General features: G+C 35.4%; 2 protein-coding genes across 2 annotated transcripts; one reads left to right on the top strand and one right to left on the bottom strand.

Annotated features, from left to right (window-relative positions):
- Positions 1 to 11500: 11500 nt before the first annotated feature.
- Positions 11501 to 22302, top strand: LOC111399483. Its single transcript, XM_023026828.1, has 7 exons — positions 11501 to 12174; positions 19391 to 19445; positions 19738 to 19812; positions 19962 to 20053; positions 21431 to 21512; positions 21833 to 21916; positions 21988 to 22302. Exons 1-7 carry the CDS (start codon positions 11795 to 11797, stop codon positions 22111 to 22113), a joined length of 894 nt encoding a protein of 297 aa, XP_022882596.1. The 5' UTR covers positions 11501 to 11794; the 3' UTR covers positions 22114 to 22302.
- Positions 22303 to 22440: 138 nt separating this feature from the next.
- On the bottom strand, positions 22441 to 24926 carry LOC111399482 (glucan endo-1,3-beta-glucosidase 8-like). The gene is made up of 2 exons (XM_023026827.1): positions 24389 to 24926; positions 22441 to 23609 (listed from the first exon to the last, which is right to left on the bottom strand). Exons 1-2 carry the CDS (start codon positions 24706 to 24708, stop codon positions 22511 to 22513), a joined length of 1419 nt encoding a protein of 472 aa, XP_022882595.1. The 5' UTR covers positions 24709 to 24926; the 3' UTR covers positions 22441 to 22510.
- Between the last annotated feature and the right edge of the window lie 79 nt (positions 24927 to 25005).

Genomic DNA, 25005 nt, shown 5'->3' on the forward strand with positions numbered 1-25005 from the left:
GTATTCCGTCGATTAAATTACATTTCCTTATGTAGAACCAGACGTGTAAAAGACAATCTTTCATTTGAGGTATCTTTTTTCCGGGCCTAATATATAGAAAGAAGACACCGAATATCGTGCTTCTTATTTTTGTATCTGGAAACATAGTCCTGACTGGAGCGAAGGTCTTGCTTTGTGGTTCTGATTTTGTTTATTCGTCATATCCCTTCGGGAGAGAGATGAAACTTATGAAGCTTTTGAGAACATTTTACCCTTTCCTTACACAGTTCAGGAAAATTCAGCAATATTATGGCAAAGAATCAAGTACGAGAGTCATTTATGCTACACTAATATCAAGGTCGAAATAAAGTTTGACATTCTATTATTGGATTTTTCATCCAATCATCTACTGTCATATACAATTATGTCAAGATTTCTATCCCTTTTTCAATCTGAGAGATGATTGAATGAGAAGGAGGATTGGTTGCGAAGCAATTAACTGTTGTTCTATGGTACCTTCCCCTGTTAATCCTCTCATTGTGCAGTGCACATGCTTTGTAGATGTATATGTAAATCTACAACTTAATTTTACAAAATTTTCACCATTATTTCATGCCCTTTATAAATTATATCCATATTTTTTTATATGCGCTACCTGTAATCCCAAACATTTAAAACTTTATTGCCACCCCCGCCTATACTCACATCCAACGTGCAAGGCCAATTCTAAAACACAAAATAAAAAATAAAAAAAAAAAGAATATCAATTTGAAGCTGAATAAAATAATCAAGAGAGCAAAATCAGTAAAATGACCCACAAATAAGGGTTCAATAGGAATGTTGGTCTAGACTAAACAAAGAGTGAAAATAAAAACTATGGTTTGGAGCTTGGAAGGGATGAATGAGGCAAGTAGGGAGATTGGGAATTCTTTTTAAGAGTGGTTGTCCCTCCCTTTATAGACGATGCTATTTCCCCATTTTTTGAAAATGTAAATCAACAGCCCTTAATGGGAAAAAAAAATAATAATAAATCCATTTCTGGATCTTGATTTCTTCTCAACAGCTCAATGTTGTCATTTGTCAAGATCCAGGAGGAGAATCATAAGAGTATCTCCAAAGAATTCCGTGGATTGATTATTTTCGCCAAACAAGCCCTAAAATTTTGTGATGAATAATGTTAAGTGTACATTGTTTGGTTGATATCATTGTTTACTACATCCTACTGGACTTCAAAAATGTGTGTTTTTTTAAAACCATCCAATGGTGTGTTACCATGTGGCACAATGTTAAAAAAAAAAAAAATGTACATATAGCATGATTGTTCTATGATTTTGTAAGAATTATGCTATTCATAGTGAAGGTTATCGATAATCGTCCTACGTGACATAAACATAACACTTTGTTATTTGATACATTAATATGATAGGTTTTTATTACCTTATGTATCAAATAACAAACTATCATGTGTATGTTATGTCGGGCAACTGTTGGCAATCTTTACTATGAACAACCTTATTCATTTTGTGAAGGTGGTGGTGTAGTACTTTTACTATTTTGATCCACAATTATAAGGCTCATTTATTGGCAATAGAGAAAAATTGACTCGTATCTTGGCATGGCGAATTGAAAGGTATCTGAATTTTGATTTTTCTTTTCATATGCAATTCGTAGCTTTGCAGCCATTGCGACGGTGAACCTCTATGTCGATTGAATCCAATTGGCGTGTGAATTTGGATTTTATTTGCCTCTCTGAGTCAGCTCTTGTTTAATGAAATAGACACAAATGAGAATTTGAGATTTTATTTGCTTCTCTTGATTATTATTATTATTATTTTTTATTTTTTTGGGTTATTTTGGATTTGGCTTTGGTTATCAGGATGTGAGTATTGCTAGGTGGGGATGGGAAAGAAGATAATATTTGTACTAATTACATGCCAGAGATGGAATTGGACAATTGGCTTTCAATTAACATCAGTAAGTGATAGTTTAAACCAATTAGATAAAGAAGTCTCATTAAAATGAAATACCTGAACAAAGTGATTACCTTAATGGTGGAGAAGATAGATAGCACAGTGGTAGGAATGCCAAATATTTTAAATGGACAAGTACAATACCATATTATCAAATGGCCCATATCAAGCAGTATCATCTATCGAGGCACCAATATTAAACTAATTCAAAATATATAATCATTTTTTCACCCGTTCACTGTTGTCATATATTTTTTTCATAGGCATTAAAATTAGATTAATTTCTTATATAATGTCTTATTGAATCTGACACCAAGCTTCTGCTTCCAATCCAAACGAACTAGCTACTGCACAAAAACCACAATCATCATTAGACCTATCATTGACACTGTTAAAATTTCACTTTCTCATGAAAATAAGATGAATATTGGTCACAACCATATATACGGGTGCAATGTTTTTCCTTTCATGGAGCTAGAAGTGCTAGGAGAATGATGCTCGTTGCATGATTCAACCATGTTATTAAATGGAAAACCCCTTTTTTGAAGTCGTAATTTTCAAAATCAAGAGACAAAGGTTTGGTCTACTTTTCACATATAGATACAATAATTACGCTTCAATCCCTATAGAAAGTATCACACACTTCTTTTAGTTCAAAAACTTTCTTTATGTTGGCAGATACGCCATGTGCAAAATAGATTTCAACGTAACAGAAAAAACATCTTCATGTGCTTGAATAAGAGTGAGTTTCACATTTTTTACAATGACACTTGGCAAAAATATCTTGATTCATCAATATTTTCAACTTTACCATAGCCCAATTATAATTTGTTACTTGCTTCGATTAGATGAACACAAAAGCAACATAAAAAGTCATTTACATCGAAATAATCACAACAATTGCAAAGAGATGACATTACTATGTGTTGTTTTTGTAAGTAATATCCATGATAAATACAAGTGCAAAGGCGTGTAATAATTCCACACGTCAGACGTGCCAAAAAAAAAAAAAAAGTCTCTCAATTTTTGCATCAAACCTATGTCATTTCATAAAAGTATGTTCTATAATCTTGCTCATTAGTTGTTGCATAAGTGTTTTTCCCACCTTATCAACTAATCTGCATCTCGCACGTGCATTTAAATAATTCTCATTATACTAGCATTTTTTGGACCATCCAATCGTCCACATTTAACAACTTTACACTGCTTTACATCCAATCGTGTGAAAAACATAACAAGCCTAAATAAATGAGATGGAGGAAGTATAAATTCACTATGCTCACATCCAAAATGCATTCTAGGTTTGCGACCATACAATCTTTCACAACTCTAACCAAACTAAGCTCATTCCCAACCATATCTCCAATTAGATTACAAATCTTGGCTATAAAATACCTACATCATTAATGTAAAACAATTTGTATTATGAATTGTATATAAAGGATAAATTAACCTTTACTTCATTTTTACTAGGTCCGTTGTAAAATTTTGTGTATTACCATATATATTGAGTTGCTACCCATTTATATATCTATATATATGAAGTACAACATATACCATTGTGTGATAATGAAATACCAATTTTTTATTGTGTTAATTAAATTAACTAATTTAATACCAAACAAGCTATATGTCAATTTTCATATTGAAGCCATACCAACGCAAAAATCGCTAGTAGCTGTTTTCATTGGATTCGAATTCACGTATAATCTCCATGAATATACACATCTTTAAAGAATTGTGCATGTCTATTCTCTATTTTTTGAGTTGAATATCACTTTTAAGTTTCATATTACCGAACATGAGCATTTATAAACTCTTTTAAAAGAAAATTAGTTCCACATTCAATACTAAAAACTGACGTGATGCAAACTTGTTTGGTAGTAAGTATAGTACATGACAAATATATATGGAATATGATTTTATTCGCTTGGTATATATAGGTAGAAAAATTAAATTTGTTGATTATTTAAATTTGACGTTGAAAAAAATAGATGATTTAAGAGAAAATTAGTGAAATGTCTGTGTTTAATTGCTGGAATATAATAGGAAAAAAAGAAAGAATTTATTAAGTAAAGTTTTGTAGTATAACATAGAGAGAAGGCTTAGCTCGGCCATTCCAGTTGGACCTTTACTTCATTATATGGGCTTCGACATAGGAGCTTGCCGTCTTTTGTCTTGTCAAATTATAGTATGTGACCTTGATTTACGTGCCATCGTACTGCTGAATGGATTTTATTGGTCAAGAAGTTCGGCCAGGTCAAACTATCATGACATTTAGATCGTAGCATATGGTCTAAATTATCATTGTCTGAACCTAGATAATCATTACTTTCTTTTGAGCATGGTGGTGTTGAGATTAAATATGACACCTTACTCTCTCTCTGATTTGTTGTCCTAGGAGGTGCTGATGTTATTAGAAAACATTTTTCAATTTACTTATGATGCTGTTTCCAGACGATGACGACTTTGGCTGCTCTAACTAGCTCAGTCCTATGGTCCGTCCTCGTCTCATATTCATGACCTTTTGATAATCAAGCTTCTTTAATCACTTTGAAATGGGTCCATTCTCTATCCAATGTGGCCTTTTAAGATCAAACACCAATAATTGTCCTCTAGATTGAATTCTATCTTTAAAGAATCTTGACCATAAGACTTACTGTCAGTTCTGGAGTTGACATTCCAATTCTGAATGGGAGACAGCCATTTTGTAGGATCTGTTCGTGAGTGACACATGACAAAAGATCGAGGGGATTCCACTTCTAGAGGGATAACAGCTTCCACTCTAATGGCTAGGAAAAAGGCATATTTTCGATCTTGTTCATGATGTAGTTCTATAAGATCGGAGTATACTGGGGAGATCTTTCGTTCATGCCCCTTTAATTCATCGAGTCAAGCATCCAAGGTGTGCTTGATAATGTTGTTTACAGGTTCGACTTAGCCATTGGTCAGAGGGTGATATGGGTAAAGAAGTGCTTATTAATTTTTAGCCCTTCAAAGAAGGACAATAGTCTTGCGTTTTCAAATTGTATGACGTTATTCATAAAGATTGAGTACAGGATACAAAACCTACAGATGATGGACTTCCAGATAAAGTCATGATTTTATATTTTATTATCTTAGCTAGAGGTTCAGCTTTAGCTTCAGCCCACATAGTAAAGTTATCTATCGCAATTATAGAAATGATACTACCTTTTCATAGTCATACGTTTGATCAATTATATTCCCAACTTTGAGAAAGACCAAGGGCTTATGAATGACATGAGTTCTTGGGACGGGCTTAGATTATTGGTATAAGTCGTTGGCATTTGTATCATATTCTCACATAGTCTAGGATTTCTCATATTAAAACAGGACAAAAGTTTCCTTCACCTTAAGATTTTGTTGGCCCGGTATTGTACCCTGGCATGGTTGCCGTATATTGTTTCTTGGACTTCTTGCAAGGCTTGGTGCCTCTTCTTCATTTAAGCACCTTAATAGTGGAGATGCATATCCTCTTTTTTTGTAGAGGAACCCATCTATAAAGGTGTATCGAGCCTACCTAATCCTTAAGTTTCTAGCACTTGCTATATTTGGTCGGATTTTTTCTTCATCTAGGAAATCTATGATTTCATCTATTCAAGTCGGCTTAAGGTCTTCTACCACGGTAGCTGCTCCGTTTTTAATGGTGCCATGCTGTTATTTTTCTTAGCGAAATGTTGTTGAGTTCTTCTATACCTTTGCTGGTTGTAAACCTTACTAATGTGTCAATATGGCTGTTTTTCTGAGGATTTACTTTAACTCTACAACTTCGACGTTTTTTGAGTTATCTTTAGATGACCTAGAGGTAAATAGGTCATCCTTCTTTCTTTAGTTTGAAAGGATTTTTTGATTTGATTTACTTGTGGACGTAATCAAGGCGAAGGACATGTTTTCCATAAGAAAGTATCGTAAGAAGTATGCTAGTGTAGACTTTAAGAGCCCTTGCTCTACCTTCTTCATTGTCTAGAGCTTGGCTAACGTAATACATGGGCTACAATACCTCGTTTTGTCAGACTCGTGCTGCATTCTTCTTTTTATGTCATTCTCAAAGGGATGTTTCCGCTCATTGGTTTTCCTCCTATCAACATTTGGATCTCTGTTCTAGGATGGTTTAGTAGTAAGGCCTCTATCATTTCATTAGATTTGGCTATAAATTTTTATAACTGTACCTTTCTGAACAATGCTTCCACATTTTGTATCGTCCTGCGAATTTATGATATCGATAATATCTCATTTAATTAATGTAGGTAGAATTCTTCTTTATTTGTTGGGGCTTGCGGAGAATTTCCTTGTCTCTTACTTGCATGAGGGACCCCCTTAAGAGAAGTAAATAGAGGACTGTAATCATGGAACCTTTTCGGATAAGGGAGCAGATGATCGCTCTCTCATCTTTCATTTCTCATTTCTTATATAGGTCTTCTATTCGATCTCTTTTCCTTAGGACGAGATGTATCTTTGTTTTTTTCACCTATTCATCTTCATCATCGGAGATAGCTTCTTTTGCTCCTATGTGCTAGTCTAGTCATCTCTGATTAAGAACATGTGATAAGTTTTTGGTCTTTCTTGATGGAAATTCAGGAAAGACCAATAGAATCTTGTCTTCGGTCTCAATCTGACTACCATTAATGATACATTAGAGGTTTTTTCAACTTCTATGATTTATTTATTCAACATGTTAAAATAGCTCTTCAAGGACTCTCTCCATCCTTGTTGATGCTCACCAAATGCTCATTTAGTGTAGTACAGGCTCTGGAGCCAATAAATTAGGGCTAAGATAGCATTTACAGGTTGTTCCAATTTTTTGACTAGCCTCTGGGACAACTTTCTACACTATCTTTTGAGCTTTGTCACCAAGGGTAAGGAAGAAAGCTTCGCACATCATCATCCATGACGTGTATTTGTAGAGAATATTGATGGGGTCAATCTCCCTATCATATCCTATAAGTTGTAGTATTTTCAACTTTCTGGTAGGGGTTCTTGCATTATCCCTTTTGGCTTGGCTTCTAAGTCGGCTATGCTCTTTTGAGCCAATTTAGCTCGTGTCTTCCTCTTGCCCTTAAGTAGCGCATGTTATGAATTAGATTAGGTTGGCCATCTCTTCGAATGGGGGAGTTCAGCGACCCTAATCTATCAAAGATACTTCCATCCCTTTGGTGGTTCTTCTTGAGGTGGCGTATTATTTACGTTACCTATCCTACTTTTATAGGACTCTTCTTCCAAATATCAAAAGTTTTTTTTGAATGGGCAGTTGTATGATCCTGCATCAAATAGGAGATTCTACGTTAGTTTTTACCACTTGGATGGTGGCAATTTGGTTTTACCTTAGTTTGTGTGAGAGTGACTTTTAGATCTAGTTAGCATCTCATTTTGTGGGACAAGCTGATTTTGGTTGTTTTTAGAGACTAAAAAATGTAGGTTGTTCTAACTATAGAATGATCTTCCTTCTAACATCAAATTGTTGATTACTAAACCTAACGTGGCAATTATAAATCAACTTAATATATAATTAGTGGACTAACTGTGTTTATAGCATGAATATAATATAAGAAAGAGAGATTTTATTGAGTGAAGTTTTGAAGCATAATACAAAGAGAGCTTATTTCAACACTTCTAGTTGGGCCTTTGCTTCGTTATACAATCTTTGGAGTTCACTACTATCCTTTGTCTTGTTAGGCTACAGTGATTGTCCCCGAATTGTGTGCCACCAACATGCTTGAATGGCTTTCATTGGTCGAGAATTTTCGACCAGGTTAGATAGTTATAATACCTAGATTTAGTCTGTGGTATAGATCATCATCACATACAATTTAGATAATCATTACTTTCTTCTGATTGGTGAAAAAGAAGGAACTAGTGTAAAATTTAACACCTTTCTATATATGATTGATTGTCATGAGAGGTGCTAATATTTTTGGAGAACATTTCTTCAATTTACTAGTGATGATGTTTTCAAATAACGGGACGAGTTTTGACCGTTTTAGTTAGATGAGTCCTATATTCTGACCGCATCTCATAATCAAAGATTTTTGATAATTAGGTTTCTTTAATTACTTTAAAGTGAATCCACACTTTGTTCAAAGTGACCTTTTCAAATCGAACATGAAGAAAATTCATTATTGTAATATGTAAAATAGTACAAAATAAGAATAAAAAACTTGTAGTTGACTAGGAACAATTTCTCAAATCTCAGACCGAGTCATGACATCAGTAGTTCCATCCATTCTCGTTAACTAGTACTAAACATCGAGATGAAAAATTAATGACGCGATTAAAAATGTGAATATTTAAGATCATTCATAATCATGTAAAAAAAAAAAAATGATGGCATGTGAGGGACATAAACAAAAAGGTATATATACCACAATTAAATCCCCGTTCCAACAAATAGTTACGTAAAAAATTCTGAAAAGTCAAAGCATCAGCACCATAGAAATATATTTTCAAGGAAAAAAGAATAATGAGCCCCGTTTGGCCCCATTTTCTAAAAATGAAAATGAAAGGAATAGTATTTTTTTTAAAAAAATGAATGGTTGAAAAAGAAGGAAAAGTTTTCGATTTACGTGTAATATTATTTTATGAAAAATTATGTGGTTGAAAATAAAAGAGACAAAAATAAAATGTAATGTAATGAAATTTATTGAGGGTCAAACGGAGGCAATACGAGCTTCTCTATTAGTCGTCGCCATGCGAAATTGACAAGCAAAATATGCAAAACTTATTCTCAAGTAAAATAGACAAAAAGATTGGCTGATTAAATACCTATATTTCAAGCAATTCAGTCTTGAGTCAATATAGAGGAAAAATAGGAAAAAAGGGAGAGAGACAAGAAAAACTAATAATGCTAGGAGACTTGTGGTCTAAATAAGAATTGAAGAAAAATAATAAATGGTTATTTATGTTATGTATGCCTATTTTAGTAAATAATAATAAAATTGAGATTAAATATACTTAAATAATAGTTTTTAATAAGTAGACTATATTTTAATTGTATGAAAGGTTCATAATTTTTACACATTATCACATCTATGTATCCAATTTTTTTCATAACATTATTATTCTTAAATTAACATAAATTATTATTAATTATGATTTCTCTTCAAAATTTTGTTTAAAATAGAGTAAAAAGGCGCATTATATTTTTAAATAAGCAAAACAAATTATAATGCCGAAATGTAATTAAATATTTGACCCTCATTTAAAGCATGCTAATTATATTTTTGAACGATAATCATGATTAAAGAAAGGACTTTTAGATTAATGAAATGTTAAAAATAAAAATATGATGAAGAGAAAAAAAATTTAGAATATAAGTGTGATAATAAATAAAAGTTAATAACATTTAATGTAATTAAAATGTGGTGTATTTATAAGAAAAAATGTGACATTAATTAATATAATCACCCTAAAATTTTAAACAAGTTTTTAAACACACCATATTGTGACCTTGTTGATTACAAAACATCTATCCCTGATACTCCGATTAGAAATCTAACACCAGTTATTCTTTCAATTCCATTTATACCATTTCTTGAGTGAAAAACTAAGACTTCATTTGTCTCCCATTCTTTGACCATAAAAATGAAAAAATATAACTGTTATCTATCATATCAAGTCACCATATTTAACTTCATCATATATAGGTCTCGTAACGACTATATTTTTCATTCGCATTCTTATAAGAATGAGAATCAAATGGGGGCTAAGACAGCTTGCAAACGCTCATCAGGGCCTTGCCTTATATCAGATTCTTCCATTTGGGGATGAACCAAGCGTTCAAGATGTGAAAATATATTGAATTGTGAGGCCAAATTCCAACAAATGCTGCTTGGCGTGAGCTTGTATACCATCCGTTGGCCCATTCTTAAAAGTTTGACATAGAAGGCTTGGCACTTTGTGCCAGAGTTGCTCCCACGAAATTCATATGGGTCTTATATTCCCGAACGTGATCAACAAGGGTTGTCGGTCTCACTAAACTTTTGTTCAATGAAGTTGAAATGAAATGTATTTTTATTTATTGAAATATGATAATGAATAACTAATATTTAAATTAATGATGTTTAGTCAAAGTGATGATAAATACATTTATGTGTTAGTGGGATCACAATTAAATTATTTAATGAAATTGAAATATTCATTTCATAACTCCTGTCTGAGCTACATTAAAATGCATTTTGGAAAAAAAGTATTTTATAATAGTGAATTTTTTGAAAAATGTATGATTAAAAAAGAAGGAATTTTTTTTGTATTTATGTATAATATTATTTTATTAAAAAATGCATTGTTAAAAAGAGGATAAAAAAAGAATTTTGAATAAAATGAACCCCAAACAAGGATGTAATGTGACCGTGACTTTGTTGCCCATAAACTAATGTTTTATCTCCACCGAACTATTTAGATTTCAAAACAAACCATTAATATAAAGAGTCATTATTATTATTATTATTATTATTATTTTTCTCAAAAAGGAAGAAGTATAAAATGTGATACTCAGTGGCCCCAAAATGAAATAGACAATTTAGGTTTGCCTTGATCTAACATTATTAATAACTTAAAAAATACTTTCCAATCGTAATTTATTTATTTTTACATTCAAAATCACTATTCATTTTTATACTCAAATTTTGTGATCTGCCCATTATTTGAAATTTTAATTTTTGGAATAATATTTTTCAAAGAATTGGTGACTGAAAAAGAAGAAAAAAATTCGATTTACGTACAATATTATTTTGTTGGAAAACATGTGATCGAAAAGAAGAGAGAATAAAATATATTAAAATTTTAATGGATCCAAACAAGAGTGAAGCTTATTAGAATCTAATTGTTAAATAGGGTTGCACATGGTTTTAGTTCGGTTCGGAACCCGAATTTTTGGATATTTAGAAAGCGGAATCATCAGATTCAAATTTAATTATAAAACTGTTCGGGTTTGGATTCGGTTCAGTTCGATTCTATTCCATTTGGTTCTCGAGTTTCATACAATAAATAATTTTTGGAATATTTACAACAATACTACATTAATTAAACTAATGGCACGTTCAATTTTTCCTCTTATAGAATAATGCAATCCAATCCCTTGATATATTCTGCACATCTCTTGTTGAGCTTTTCATAGATTTCACTGTTAAAATTACAGAAAAAGAGAGATAGTGAACTTACAATAATGAAGAGAGGTGCATTCGAGCTTTCAATTCAATTTCTCCAAAAAGACAAAAATGGCATTACGGTAAAATAAGATATTTGGGTAAAATTTAAGTCAATTTGATTAAGTTGAATTTGAACTAAAAATTATAAATAAAAAAAATTATATTTTTAGTTTGGACTAAATTAATTAATTAATAATTATCGATTTAAATATTTGTTCTAGTATTTAACTTAAAAAAATCATTGGGTTCGAAACTTTTGTTCATCCCCGCTACTTACAAAGGTAAGTAGTTTAGAGATGAAGGAACCGAAATGGATACAAAAAAGATATTCTCGGGGTAATCATGTCATTTCGTAGAAGATTTTAAGAACAGCACTGATACGAATATGTGGCAGTGGATTTTTTCCGTGAAGCAGGAGAAAGAGAGGGAAAAATAACGCCAAAAACGAAGAAGAAGAAGAAGAAGAAGAGGAGGGGAAGAAGAAGCAAGAAGAGGAGAAGAAGAAGAAGCAAAAAGAAGAGAAGAAGAAGCAAAAACAGCTTTCTTGTTTACCTTCCATCTTTCTCTTGTCTTCTACCTCAAATCTATATTCGACATATATATTATCGTGAGCCCGAAAGAAGGAAATTTTAACTGCGTAACAATCAACGCCAAAATTGTGAAGCCAAGGCAGTGTCAGTGATGGCACAATTTACAGCTCAGGGACGCTTAAAGACCCTCTTCAGTGGCTATGGCTCCAATGACCCTTTTCCATTTCAATTTCAATTTTACCAAGTTAAAAAGGCATTTGGAGGCACTGTATTTACTTGCTCTCATTCTTCAGTTCCTTCTCAAAGTCACAAGCGCGAGCTCGGTTTATGGGGTGGTATTACAAGAACCAGATTGAATGCTTCAAAATCGTCATCATCCTTGAACAAATCCAAACGATTGAATGCGGATGAATCAATTGATTCAGGCGGAGATAGAGATGTGTTTCTTGGTGAAATCTTCTCGGAGGACCCAGATTTTGAGAGGGACGAGCTTGCTGGTTTCAGAGGTTTGGTCTTGGACATCTCCTACAGGTCCGTCTATCTTTTACTATATGGAACAAACCACATTAGAAAATGCTTCCACACTTTTGCTTGCTTTTGGATAATTATGTTAGTAGGACTTGAGTTGACCAATGGTTTGTTCATTTTAGAAACAACTAGTTTTAACTTGTTAGTGGATCTTAATTTACTAGTTGTTGAGGGATTGACTTTCTGAAATCAGCTTAGATTATTACACTTGTGTTAACATATATTATTCATATTTTATTGAATCGAGTGCATTTTGATCTTCGTTTATGAATTAAAATTCTTCTTGACGTTGCTCACTAATGATATTGGGTTGGATACGATTGAAGGAAAGTTAAAATAGTTTATCACAAATAAATACTGATGGAATACAGTTCTGTTAGGAGGACTCTAACATACAAGCTAGGGAACCGACAAATGAAATCAACTAATAGACACAAAAGTTCTCTGAGAAGGATAGCACCTGGTAATAGGTTTACTATTCAAATTCTCAATTGTTGCGTTCGAAATACATTAAATGGCATGCTCTTATAATTAATATAAATCCCTAACTCTTAATATATCCTACTAATGCATTAACTTAATCGTCATTATCTATCTTCCATGTCTAGATTAAGAAGACTTTTGTCAAGTAAGGTATTTTTCACTATGATTTCTCCAATATGAAGTGTACAGATCTATAGGGGAAGAGAATGCTCCTAATTTTGGATTATACAGATTGTTAGCTAATTGATTGATTCTACAACTAATTGACTGATTCTACTCCCTTGAAATGATATGATTACAGATCATTTTGGTTCCTAAAAATAGTTTTTACAGCTCACTCCAACACTCCCCCTCAAGTTGATGCATACAGGTTTCTGATACCCAACTTGTCAAGTGAGTTGTGAAAATCTTTGCTTGAGACTGTTTTTGTGATAATGTCAGCTAGTTGATCTTTGGACTTCACAAAAGGAAAGCAGATTATCTTTGCTACTAGATTCTCTTTAATGAAACGTCAATCTACTTCCACATGTTTTGTTATGTCATGTTGAACTGGGTCATGAGATATGGCGATGGTGCTTTGTTGTTAGCAGAGATCCATCTCAGTAGTGGGAGCAAAACCATCTTCAATGAGTAGTTTCTTGACCTAGAGGAGTTCACGAAGTCCTTTGGCCATTCTTCGAAATTCCGCTTCAACACTGGATAACGATACTATTTTTTTCTTTTTCCTTCTCCGTGTAATAAGATTTCCACCAACAAACATGAAGTAGCCTGAGGTAGACCTTTAGTCTGAAATGTTTCTGGCCCAATCCGCATCTGTATATCCATTTACTTTCAAGTGATCATTCTTTGAGAACATAAGTCCCTTCCTTGGTGAGGACTTTAGATACTGAAGTATTCGGGTCACAGCATCCGTGTGATTTTTACTGGGGTTATTCATAAATTGGCTAACTACACTTACAACATAAGTAATATTTGGATGGGTATGTGAGAGGTATATAAATTTGCCTACTAACTTTTGATATCTCCCTTTATCTGTTGGCACTTGATCTAAGTGCCCACTCAATCGATGATTCTGGATGATTGGAGAATCTACTGGCTTGCATCCCAACATCCCCACCTCAGCTAGTAAGTCTAGCACGTACTTTCTTTGGGACAGAAATATGCCATGCTTTGATCTGGCCACTTCAGTTCCCAAGAATTACTTGAGGCCTCCCAAGTTCTTCATCTTGAACTTAGACGCCAGTTGTTTTTGAATTCTAGATATCTCTTCTTTATCGTCTCCTGTGATAATCATGTTATCCATATAGACTATTAACTCAGTTATTTTGCTTCTGTTATCTTCAAAAAAAGTGTATGATCTGAGTCACTTTACTTGGAACCATATTTCTTCATTGCCACACTAAACCGCACAAACCATGCTTGAGGCGACTGCTTCAAGCGGCTGCAATTTACAAACAACATTGTATGAAGGTCCTGTATACCCTGGAGGAATATCCATATAGGCTTCTTCTTCAAGGTCGTCATGGAGAAATGCGTTCTTCACATCAAGTTGATGTAGTGTCCAGTCCAGATTGGCTGCGAGAGACAATAGTACTCTCACAGTGTTTAGTTTAGCCATTGATGAAAAATCTCTTGGTAGTCTACCCCATACGTTTATGATCTTTTGCGAGTAACCTTGCTTTGTACCGTTCAATGGATCCATCTGCCTTATGTTTGATAGAGAACACCCACTTGCATCCTATTGTCATTTTACTTTCAGGTAGTGGAACGAATGTCCATGTGTTATTCTTTACTAGAGCCTCCATCTCATCTTTTATCACCCGAGTCCATTTGGGGTCTGATAAGGCCTCCTGAATTCTAGTTGGAACATGATTGGAGGAAAGAACATGTACAAAAGCTCTTATCGATTTAGATAACTTCGTGGTGGATACGTAGTTGACAATTTGATACTTTGATCGTTGTTCTTCAATCTCTGGAGAGTATCTATTTGGCAGTTTACCCCAGTTATGCCTAAAAGGTAAAGTATAGCCACCGGGAGTATGCAAATTATTTATATGTGAGGGAGGGCTTACTTTAGAGATATTCTCAGGGGATGGGTCTATGGATACCCAAGAAGGGAGTTCTGGTTCTAGTTCAATGGAGCTTGGTGCAATCTCTACAATTGTATTATTCCCTGAGTTATTAGCTTCTATATTATTCCCTAAGTTAGCCTCTACCGAAGTTGTTTATGTTTCGACATTATTTAACCATTCAAACTGTAACCAATTTACCTCTTCATCTCTTGTCTTCTCCTGAAGAGGAGAATTGGGTGGTGGGGAAAAGAATGTGTCAGACTCTGAAAAGGTAACATCAATAGTCACATAGGTACGTTTGGTGGCTGGATCATAGCATCGATAGCCTTGCTCATGTATAGATTATCCCACGAAGAGCATCGATGAGCACATGGGTCAAGTTTTGTTTGTTGATTTTTGTGGAGGTGTACATAGGCCACACAACCAAACACTCGAGGAGGGAGCATGAGGCTTGTGGATAGAGTAACATGGGATGATAAGGCCTGAAGTGGAGTCTTAAAATTTAAAACCTTAGAAGGCATCCGATTCAGTAAGTGTACGGTTGTGGACACTGCATCAGGCTAGTAGCAATTTGGAACATAGGCGAAATGAAGGATAGCTCTTGCAGTTTCAAGAATATGATATTTTTCCTTTCAGCAATGCCATTTTGTTGAGGTGTTCGAGGGCAAGATGTCTCATTAATGAGGCCATGTCGCTCAAAGTAGGTGCGAAAGTCTTGGTTAATAAATTCACCACCATTACGAGTGAAGGGCTCTGAGTTTGGCAGAGAACCGAGTTTGAATCATAGCATGAAATGATTGAAATACTTTGAACACTTCATCCTTATTTTTTAATAAATAAAGCCAGGTCATGCGAGTGCAATCGTCAATAAAGATAACAGACCAGTGAACTCCAGATATCATAGCAATAGGTGAAGGGCCCCAAACATCAGAGTGTACTAAGGAAAAAGGGTATTACATTTATTCATGCTTGACAAATACGAAGTACGGTGACTTTTGGCCAAAATGTAGGTATTACATTTTAAGTCAGAAATTTCCATATTTGTGAAAAGACTAGGTAATAAATGCTTTAAATAACGAATGATGGATGTCCAAAACGACGATGCCACATCTAGATCTGGCGTTCCTTTCCGTTACTCTGAACGTAATGAGTGTGGCCCACACTCCTCCATGTAACATAACCCCCTCTCTTAGTGCCACACCCAAGTATCTCCTTGGTGAGAATATCCTGAAGAAGACAGAAGGTAGGATAAATAAGTACCACACAATTTAATTATGTAGTTACTTGACTTATAGATAATGATTTATGTGAAAGTGATGGTACAAGTAGAGTATTAGATAAATGTAAGGAAGGAGACAGGGATACAAAGCCAGCTTCGGTGACTGGTGAAATAAGTCCATTAGCATTTGCAATACTGGTGCGTTGAGGCAGAGACTTCTGGGTAAAATCTCTTTCATTATATGTCATATGGTCAGTTGTCCCGGAGTCAAGCAACCAGAAATTATTATCCTTGTCACAGGACGATGTGATAAACACTGAACCAAAATTACCTAATTTTGGCAAGAGATCCGTATCCTGAGAGGACCCAATTTGGGAAATCAAGGAAAGTTTATTGTTAGTTGTTACCACGACTATCTTGCCTGTTCGCCTATCATTGCCAGTCCCATCCTCGTTCTTCTTTTCTTGCAACTCATGCCACTAATCGGGATAACCATTTAGTTTAAAACAATTTCCACGTGTATGCTTGGTATTTCCACAATAAGGACATTTAATTTCTTCATCCACACCTTTTGACCTTTTTGGCCCATTTTTATTTGAAGTCCCTTTTGAGAAGCCCATTCCAGTGCTTGGCCTAAGCGTCAATCCTTTAGTGGTCAGAATTGCTCTAAGAGAACCATCGGAGTCGGTAGATTCCATGATTGCTTGTCGTAGAGCCTCTCATCGAACGTGGCCGTAAGCTTGCTCAACGGTAGGAGCTCTATCTGTAAAACTCCACTCCAAACGCTATCGAGTTGGTCGTCGAGTCCATCATATAAACTCATTCTTCTTAGATCAAGTTGTTGAATTGGCAGCATGCTTCATCGGATTTGGCCGATGGAAGTCAATTTTGTGCCAAGACCCCTGCAATTCAGTGTAGTATTTCTCTAAGCAGTTGCCTGCCTGTCTCAGGCGAGTCACCCTATGTAGGAGATCATAAACTTGGGATTTGTCATTTCCATCAAAATAGGTAGTGGCAATTGCATCCTAGACTTCCTTAGCAGTGGAAAAACAAATGAAATTGCCGACAAGAGCAAGGTCCAAAGAGTTGATAATCCATCCCTTTAACAATGGCGTTCTCAGTTCGCCACGTCTGGTAGGATGGGTCGGTCGGTAGGGGTGGAGAAGCATCTCCATTAATGTAACATAGTTTATCTTTTCTAGAAATATACATTTCCATAACCTGTGACCATGGGCCATAATTTGCATCGTTCAATTTGATGCTAATCTGGGGTAAATTTTCAATTGGTGGGGATGATATATGTGTTTCGATTAAAGCTTCAGAAATTTTGGTGGCGAGGTTCGTGCCATATCAGTATTAGGTGGGGTTTGGCTAAGGTCAGTGAAGATGTTGGGGTCCTCCATCTGTTTGTGAAAATGTTCATACGAACAAGGCTAGAGGATGGTTAGGGAAGGAGGTCATGGATTGTGTACATGCTCTGATACCATGTCAAGTAAGGTATTTTTCATTATGATTTCTCCAATATGAAGTGTACAGATTTATAGGGGAAGAGAATGCTCCTAATTTTGGATTATACAGATTTTTAGCTAGCTGATTGGTTCTACAACTAATTGACCGATTCTACTCCCTTGAAATGATATAATTACCAATGATTTTGGGTCCTAAAAATAGTTTTTACAGCTCACTCCAACAACTTTGACTCCAGTTTTTTCAATGTTAGTGAGGAGCCTCCTGGGTAAATCAGTGTCTTCTCCCCTTTCTCTTTTCTTTTTCTCCACCCTTTCTCCTTCTCATACGATCTTAATGTTTATTGTCGCATGAAAATTGTCCTTGAGTCCAAGCTGATGTTTTTGCCATGATGAAAAGAGGTGTTGTGAATCATGAAGGTATTCGAGACACCATAACTAGGAAGTGGTTATTAGCTATCTTAATTCTCTCAAAAGTCATGAGTATTTTTGTCATATTTCTATTGAGGATAAGGTGGTTTATGAGGTTCTTGAGAGATATTAGCAATTTGAATTTGCTCATACCATTTGATAAGTCATCATCTTCGTATTTCTTTTCAATCAAAAATGATATAACTTATATCATTGTTGTTCCAATGCCATAAGAGCTTGTAAAAATGAAGATGCTTCTCCGTTTTCAAGTGCAACTAACCTATCATTTGAGTTGATACCATGTTTTCAAAGTTGCTCCCATCAATTATTACATCACATATCTTGCCATGGTAAGTGCAATAGCATGAAAGATATTCTTTCGAGCCCCATCATTTTCTTCTTCTTGCTGAGCAAAACTATTTCAAATCGCTAGGGATTCTTCATCATCTGCCTAAATAATTTCTTCTTCTTTGGATGGATTTCCAGGGATAGTAAAAGAACTCGCATCCCCTTTGTTATCACTTCTCCTTCAACTGAAATGACCATTTTGCGACTATTTAGATGTAATATGCACGTTGCCTAGGCAATAAAGCAGCTGACAAGAATTTTCCTGTTAGGGCTATACGTAGATATTAGACTGGGTAGGCACTAGGGCAACTAGGGTTTTGGCAAGATGGGGGGCTTAGAGGCATTGCATGGGGGATATGTAAGATCCCTTAGTGGACAACTGCCATCATGGGATTGGGAAGACACACCTACTGGGTATTCTCTTATATATTTTCCCTAGATTCAGTTTGATACCTGTCATAGTCAAGTACCTATCCACCTGTGTAGTTGTTATTGGAGAACAATTGGGAAGATTCAACACTGAAGTAAGAAGCAGGCCAATTGACATGCATCATTTACTTGTCCAAATTAAGTTGTGAACCAACATGATCTATACACTGTAGACAACAACTTATTCCTAATCAACGAGCAAGAGTTTATGCTATGTCCATCAATCAAAACTGGCTGAAAAACAAATGGCATCAAGGCAGAATGGAACTTGTTCTACACAAAGTTATCTAGATTAGCTTTCGTACAATGAGTGGAAAACTGGAAGGGATAAGATTGTACCATTATCTTTCCATCACGTCCACTCCCCGATCTACTGTTGCAATTTTAGCACTTCTTGTTATGCATTTTATGGTGTGTTCAACTGTGCTACGATTAAATAGCAAAAAAGTGAATGGCAGAACAGTCTTGCATTACAGGTTCTTTTTTTGTCCTCTGCCACGATACTTTTTCCTTGCGTTTGGCTATTCAATTACTCCAGCTTGTTCCTTTCTCTGAATAGTGCTTGAGTTCTGTGTGATTCCTTGATTTCTGTGGACCATAGGAATTATTTTATTGCCCTACTTGATTGAAGAATGAAGTACGAATGCCGTAATTCTTCACATGATTATTTTTGTTAGTAGGAAGTATTTGTATTGGTTTAATTGGTTGACATTGTATAGCGAATTGGTGGATACTTCTTGTGATTCCTTTGAAGTCATAAAATTATATAGATGGCTTGTCTGTCGTGCCAGGCCTGTTAACGTTGTCTGCTGGAAGCGCGCAATTTGTTTGGAGTTCCTGGATAAGGTCAGATTCTTGTGGGTCACTTGTTGTCTAGTTCAGTTACCTTAGAGCATTTCTTCGTGCCAAAGAAATTGCTGTTAATCCAAGATCCGGTGCCTGTTATGATATTATTGAACAGATTATAGATAATTAAAATTAGATGGAGTTGTCTTTGCTTATTGAACTATGTGGCTTTCTATTTTTTGATATCGTCTTGTGCTTGTTATCAATTACAATGCCCCCACTTCATTGTTGGTTCTGATTTTTAGACATGAATCATATCCCTAACGATCCCACCCCTACCTGTAACTTCCAGGCTGATGTTTTAGAATATTACGACCAAACTGTTAACTCTCCTGGTGGCTCTTTCTACATACCTGCTGTCTTAAGGGTATGATACTATCAAGGAGCGTCAGTTTAAAGAGTTAGTTTTATGTATAGTTACCATTTCCAGTTCCAATTTGCTTTTTAATCCTAGTCTATGTTCAAATTACTACAGGTTTTACTTTTACTAATGGTTATGTCATGTCTACTACTCAGATTCCTCATTTATTACAAGTTGTCAAAAGGAGGAAAGTCAAAAGAAGCCTTAGCCGGAAAAATATTTTTTTTCGTGACAATTTCAAGTGTCAGTAAGTTCTCCATCAATTAGCCATAAAAAGCACCTTTATGGGCTTATTTTCTGCATTTGCAATGTGATATGCATGTTTAGTGAAGCAGCTTTCTGTTAAAATGGAGCTTGTGGAGAAAAATTGAGAATCTTATTGCTATTTCATTTAGACATTCTAAGTCGCTAAAATTCTGATACCGGAGTTTCAAGGTTTCAAGGAGCATGAGGAGAGTTCTTCAAGTGTGGACTAAATGATATGTTGGCAATATCATAATTGCTTATTTCATTACATGAATGTTTACTCCTGGTGTCTCTGAATTTTGCAATCTTTGTTTGTCCTTTGTACTGGAAGCTAGTCAAAACGCTTTAATCCTACAACTTAATTGGTGGGAGACACATCGATGAAAAGGATTAGGAAGCGTCCTATTCAAGGATCGCTTTAGTTGTGGACAATTTCTCCATTGTGCCATCCTCCAAGCCGCACAACATCGTGGCAATTACTTGGTGATAATTCATCTATTTCCATCCACTTATTTCTAGCAGATGATTAAAGTGGATCTAGACTCTTTCATTCAAAGATATCCACTTCTTGTCTCATTCATTGATTGTTCAGATAAACTGCTGCTTATTTGAAAGACAGTTAACAGACATCAGATGTTTCTAAGAATATAATTTTTTTTCTGACTTTAGTATGCTGTGTTGGATGTTACAGTTTATGGTCTGTCAAGTCTATAGATGATCCTGCGGATTCTTCACTGTTTGAGGTTACTAGCTCCATAACGATGGAGAGAGTTAATATGTTGTGGCAGATTTAATTCAAGAGGTCTTTTATATGCTATTTGCAACAATCAAACTTTTAGCAAGCAAAACCAAGAGTTTGTCTGAGGTTTAGGTGCCTTAAGCTCCTCTTTTTTTTTTTCCCCACTGCTACTAAAAAGTTGTCCTTGCTTTCTATTCCTCTCTTCTTTAAATTTTTTAGTATGTATAGCCTAAACTTCTGTGTGTACATTTTCCTGGAGACAGGTGACCTCTGTACTCGTGGTTTTCAATCTACTAGTCTGTGTAAATTTGAATTATTGCAAAACAAAAGGCTCTCTGACAGAGCAGTAAGAAAAATTGAGATGCGTCCAGGATTCTTTTTCATTAGGCAATTGCCCCTCCAGCAATTTTTCCCTTGTCTAAAATCATGTACAATATGCATAAATTTCTCAAGACATGCGGTCATATTGTCCTTGTAATATCAGCAGCCAATTTTGTCTTTTCTTTCTTCCTGTTCTCTTTTTAGTTTGATACAATTTTCATTGACAAATATGGTCAGCAGTTACAACCTTAAATTCTCGTATTATATTAGCTTCATTGTATCCTACCATTAACATTATAATATTACCATGCTTCACAGGTATTGTTCTTCTGGCGAGAACTTGACGGTAGATCATGTTCTGCCGATCTCACTAGGGGGACAGTGGACATGGGAGAATCTGGTAATGACAATATCACCTAATTTTGTAATATAAAGAAGTTCCAATAATCTAAATAAACTAAAGAAAAAGAATATGGCAAATCCAAATATTTTTGAACGTATAGTTTCGTACAAACCAGGTGCTACTGACAGGAGAAAAGAGATTGCTAAATGAAAAGCTCTTCCTCAAACTGCCATCTGCCACAGAGTTTTATGTTTGATCTAATATTTTCCTGAACTCTAATATGTAGCATATTGACGAATATAGTCTGTTGATTATTTTCTCTCTTTTAAAACTTTGCCTATTTAGAGCGCATTCTTTGAAATTTTATTTTGAAACAGGTTACCGCATGTGCCAGATGCAATTCTAGAAAAGGTCAGAAAACCTTGGAGGAAGCAAATATGACTCTGATGAAGGTCCCCAAGGTATCAATAATGTACTCTCGACTTCTTTGTGGTGGAAGCTTCAGTACTTTGACAATTTCACTTTTGTACAGGCCCCCAAGGACTACGATATACTTGCCGTACCCTTGACGAACACTGCTGTAAAGATGCTGAAAATGCGAAAGGGAACCCCAGAAGAATGGCGGCAATACCTCTCAAAGCCATATGCACTACCGTGACATCAGATTAAGGGGCGTGATTTGTACATTCTCTACTACTACGTTAAATTAAATGCAACTGTAGAACATAAAATTGTTCTTATTTGCAAAATGGCAATAGTTCTGACTCTTCTATTAACAACTAATGAGAAGTAAGCAACCGCTAGTCTTCCATTTATGCTATATATGACATCTGCTGACTTCAGAACACCTTCAATCTAAAGTCTGGTTAAGAAAGTTGGAATAATACAACAAGAAGAAAGATGAATAACAATTAATTAGATTGTAGCGACGATAAAGTAAGCAGCTAAAGGTATTATTCAAGTATCAGGAGATATGAGGGGGTATATGAACCAACAGTCACAATCACAGATAGTTAACTCAAATAAATATCCATAGTAGTATGAGACAAAAATGTTTATAGCAATAAAATAATGAATGATATTACAAATACCAGAGCCACAGGTGACAAGTTTGAAGAATAAGAAGTAGCAATCTGAATTGTAAAGTTGCAGTTCCCCTGAGATACATTCTGATCAGTCACCATGGCGAGACCCTGAAAATTACAGCTCAAATCTTTCTGATTCTGGACCTGAAAATACATATTAAATGCATATGTTGCATTCCCATTGGGATCCAATCCATTGCAGGAAGAACCGTACCCAAGTGCCGTGCAGTCTGAAAAGGTACAAGCATAATTGATGTTTTCTGCTAGTTTGCTTATATCCTTGGCATCTGGTCTTAGCACACACCATTTCTGAGGAAGATATTGCACATTTTGCGCACCCACAAGATACTGGTCTTGTAGCTGACCTGACAGATCCATAGGGAACTTGGGTTGCCCATCATATCTGAAGATGCCCCAGTGGCGTTCAAAATTACCAGGAGCTATACTCTTGGCATCCTCATCAATAAGTCCAAACAAATAAACTTCTATATACCCAGGCCGAACAGGAGTTCCTTTATTGGCTGCAAGTCTAGGTAAAAGCCCTCTATAGAACCTCAAAGCAAAATTTACATTGGCATTCCTGTCCCCATCTGTCGGCCATCCCACCTCCCCAACAATAATGGTCATGTTTCCATACCCAACAGCTTTGAGTGATGCCCCCAAGGTGTCGAAGTTGGCATCGAAGACATTAGTGTACGGAATTCCATTGTCAACAATAGGATTACTCACCCCATCAAAAAAGGCATAATCAACAGGGAAGTTCTCGTTGGCATAAAGACTCAAGAAAGGGTAAATATTTACAGTGAAGGGTGCACTATTCTTGTTAAGAAATTCAACAATCTGGGTCATTTGTCCAAGGATATCAGTCCGGAACGTTCCAGCAGACGGGATAGGATTGTCTGGTGGGGAACCATAGACATCAGCATTTAAAGGCACAGTTGCTTTTATGGAATCCCCTACCCCTGCGTCATTCAAGGCATTCTGAATGTTCTGAAGAGCTGGGAAGGTTGTGTTCAAGAATGAGTTGTTGTAGGAAGTGAGAAAAGGCTCATTACCAACTGCCACATATCTGCACAACGGCAAAGTACCAAGAACACCGTCATGACCCTAACATTTAACATCAAGAAATATAACCAAATTGTCAAGGTACATTTAATATCAAGATGAACATTCAATTGTCAAATGCATAATTCCACAAGAAATTGATACATAAATGCCCTCTCTTCAAGAGGCAACGATGTTAACTCTTCTTAAGCAGAGTTTATTCCTCACACAGTTCTGCATTTCCTGGAAGGAAAACGGGACTTCTGAAGCTTGATCAACACCCCCAATTTGTAAATTTTCTAATCCAAAGAGCAACTAAGGCTACAGAAATTTTTTTATTCACGTTAAAGAAAAGTAGCAACCTAATATCTCAGTAACGAGTATAGAATCATTCTGCAATTCCTCAGACAAGGCAAGATAAATTTCAAATTTATCTCAACTTTTTCATCTCTCTGTGGAGGCAATAAAAATAAATCGGAACTGCTCAGGTTGAAATGGCGATGGTTTGATGTAGCACATGGATCAAATAATCTTATCTAATTCCTTGTACTGTTAGCCAACCGACGGAAAAAATTAATAAAAACTTCCATAAATTCTTCTACTTAAACTTATCAAAAATTATTGTAATTGGAAAACAAAGGATGAACAGTAAACACTGCACAGATCCACCTATGGTGCAATAATGCTGCTTCTATCTTCAACAAAAGAAGATTGTATTAGAATTTCTAATTAATTTGCTTACAAATAAAGCACTTCCCCAACACAAGGAAAAACAGAAAAAGCATAAAAAAGAAAAAGGGTTACTTGATATTGACACCGCCATTGAAATTGTATCTGGTGACATTGCGCCTGACCCACTCCTTGGCTCGGTCGAAACTTCCCATGACAGCTAGCTGGTCATTCGGTATTGCAACCATGACTTCAATGTCAGTGCCAGCCAAAGCACTCATGGTCGACTGATCTGCATCGAACAGTTTCACCTTCTTTATTCCATTATCTTTCAGCATCTGCACCACAACTTTGGGAGGCAACTTGTGGGTTGCCATTGTACCCCAGTTCACCCCAAGCCCTTCAATAAACTCACCACCCCAAAATAAAAAGACCAAAACCCAAATTTCCCTCATTATTTTCAAGATTTCTTATTGAGAATAAGGGATTTGCAGAAAAATCCAATAAAACTGCTGAACAACTCCCAAAATAAATAAGGAAATATTTTGAATGTGAATCAATGTGAATAATGGAGATCCGACCAAGGGTGAAAAAAGAGCGTATAAAGTTGACAAAAGTTTGTGGGTGAGAGAGGATGGTCAGTGGTCACTAATTTTATAGCAAGCTATTAAACCCTTCCTCTCCCAAGCGGTTTTGGTTTTTGGCGTGATAAACGTAACCGTTGTAAGACGTGTGGGTTTTTTTTTTTTTTT

Source organism: Olea europaea, chromosome 9 (assembly GCF_002742605.1).
Source record: "Olea europaea var. sylvestris chromosome 9, O_europaea_v1, whole genome shotgun sequence".
In the NCBI taxonomy this organism is placed as follows: Eukaryota; Viridiplantae; Streptophyta; class Magnoliopsida; order Lamiales; family Oleaceae; genus Olea; species Olea europaea.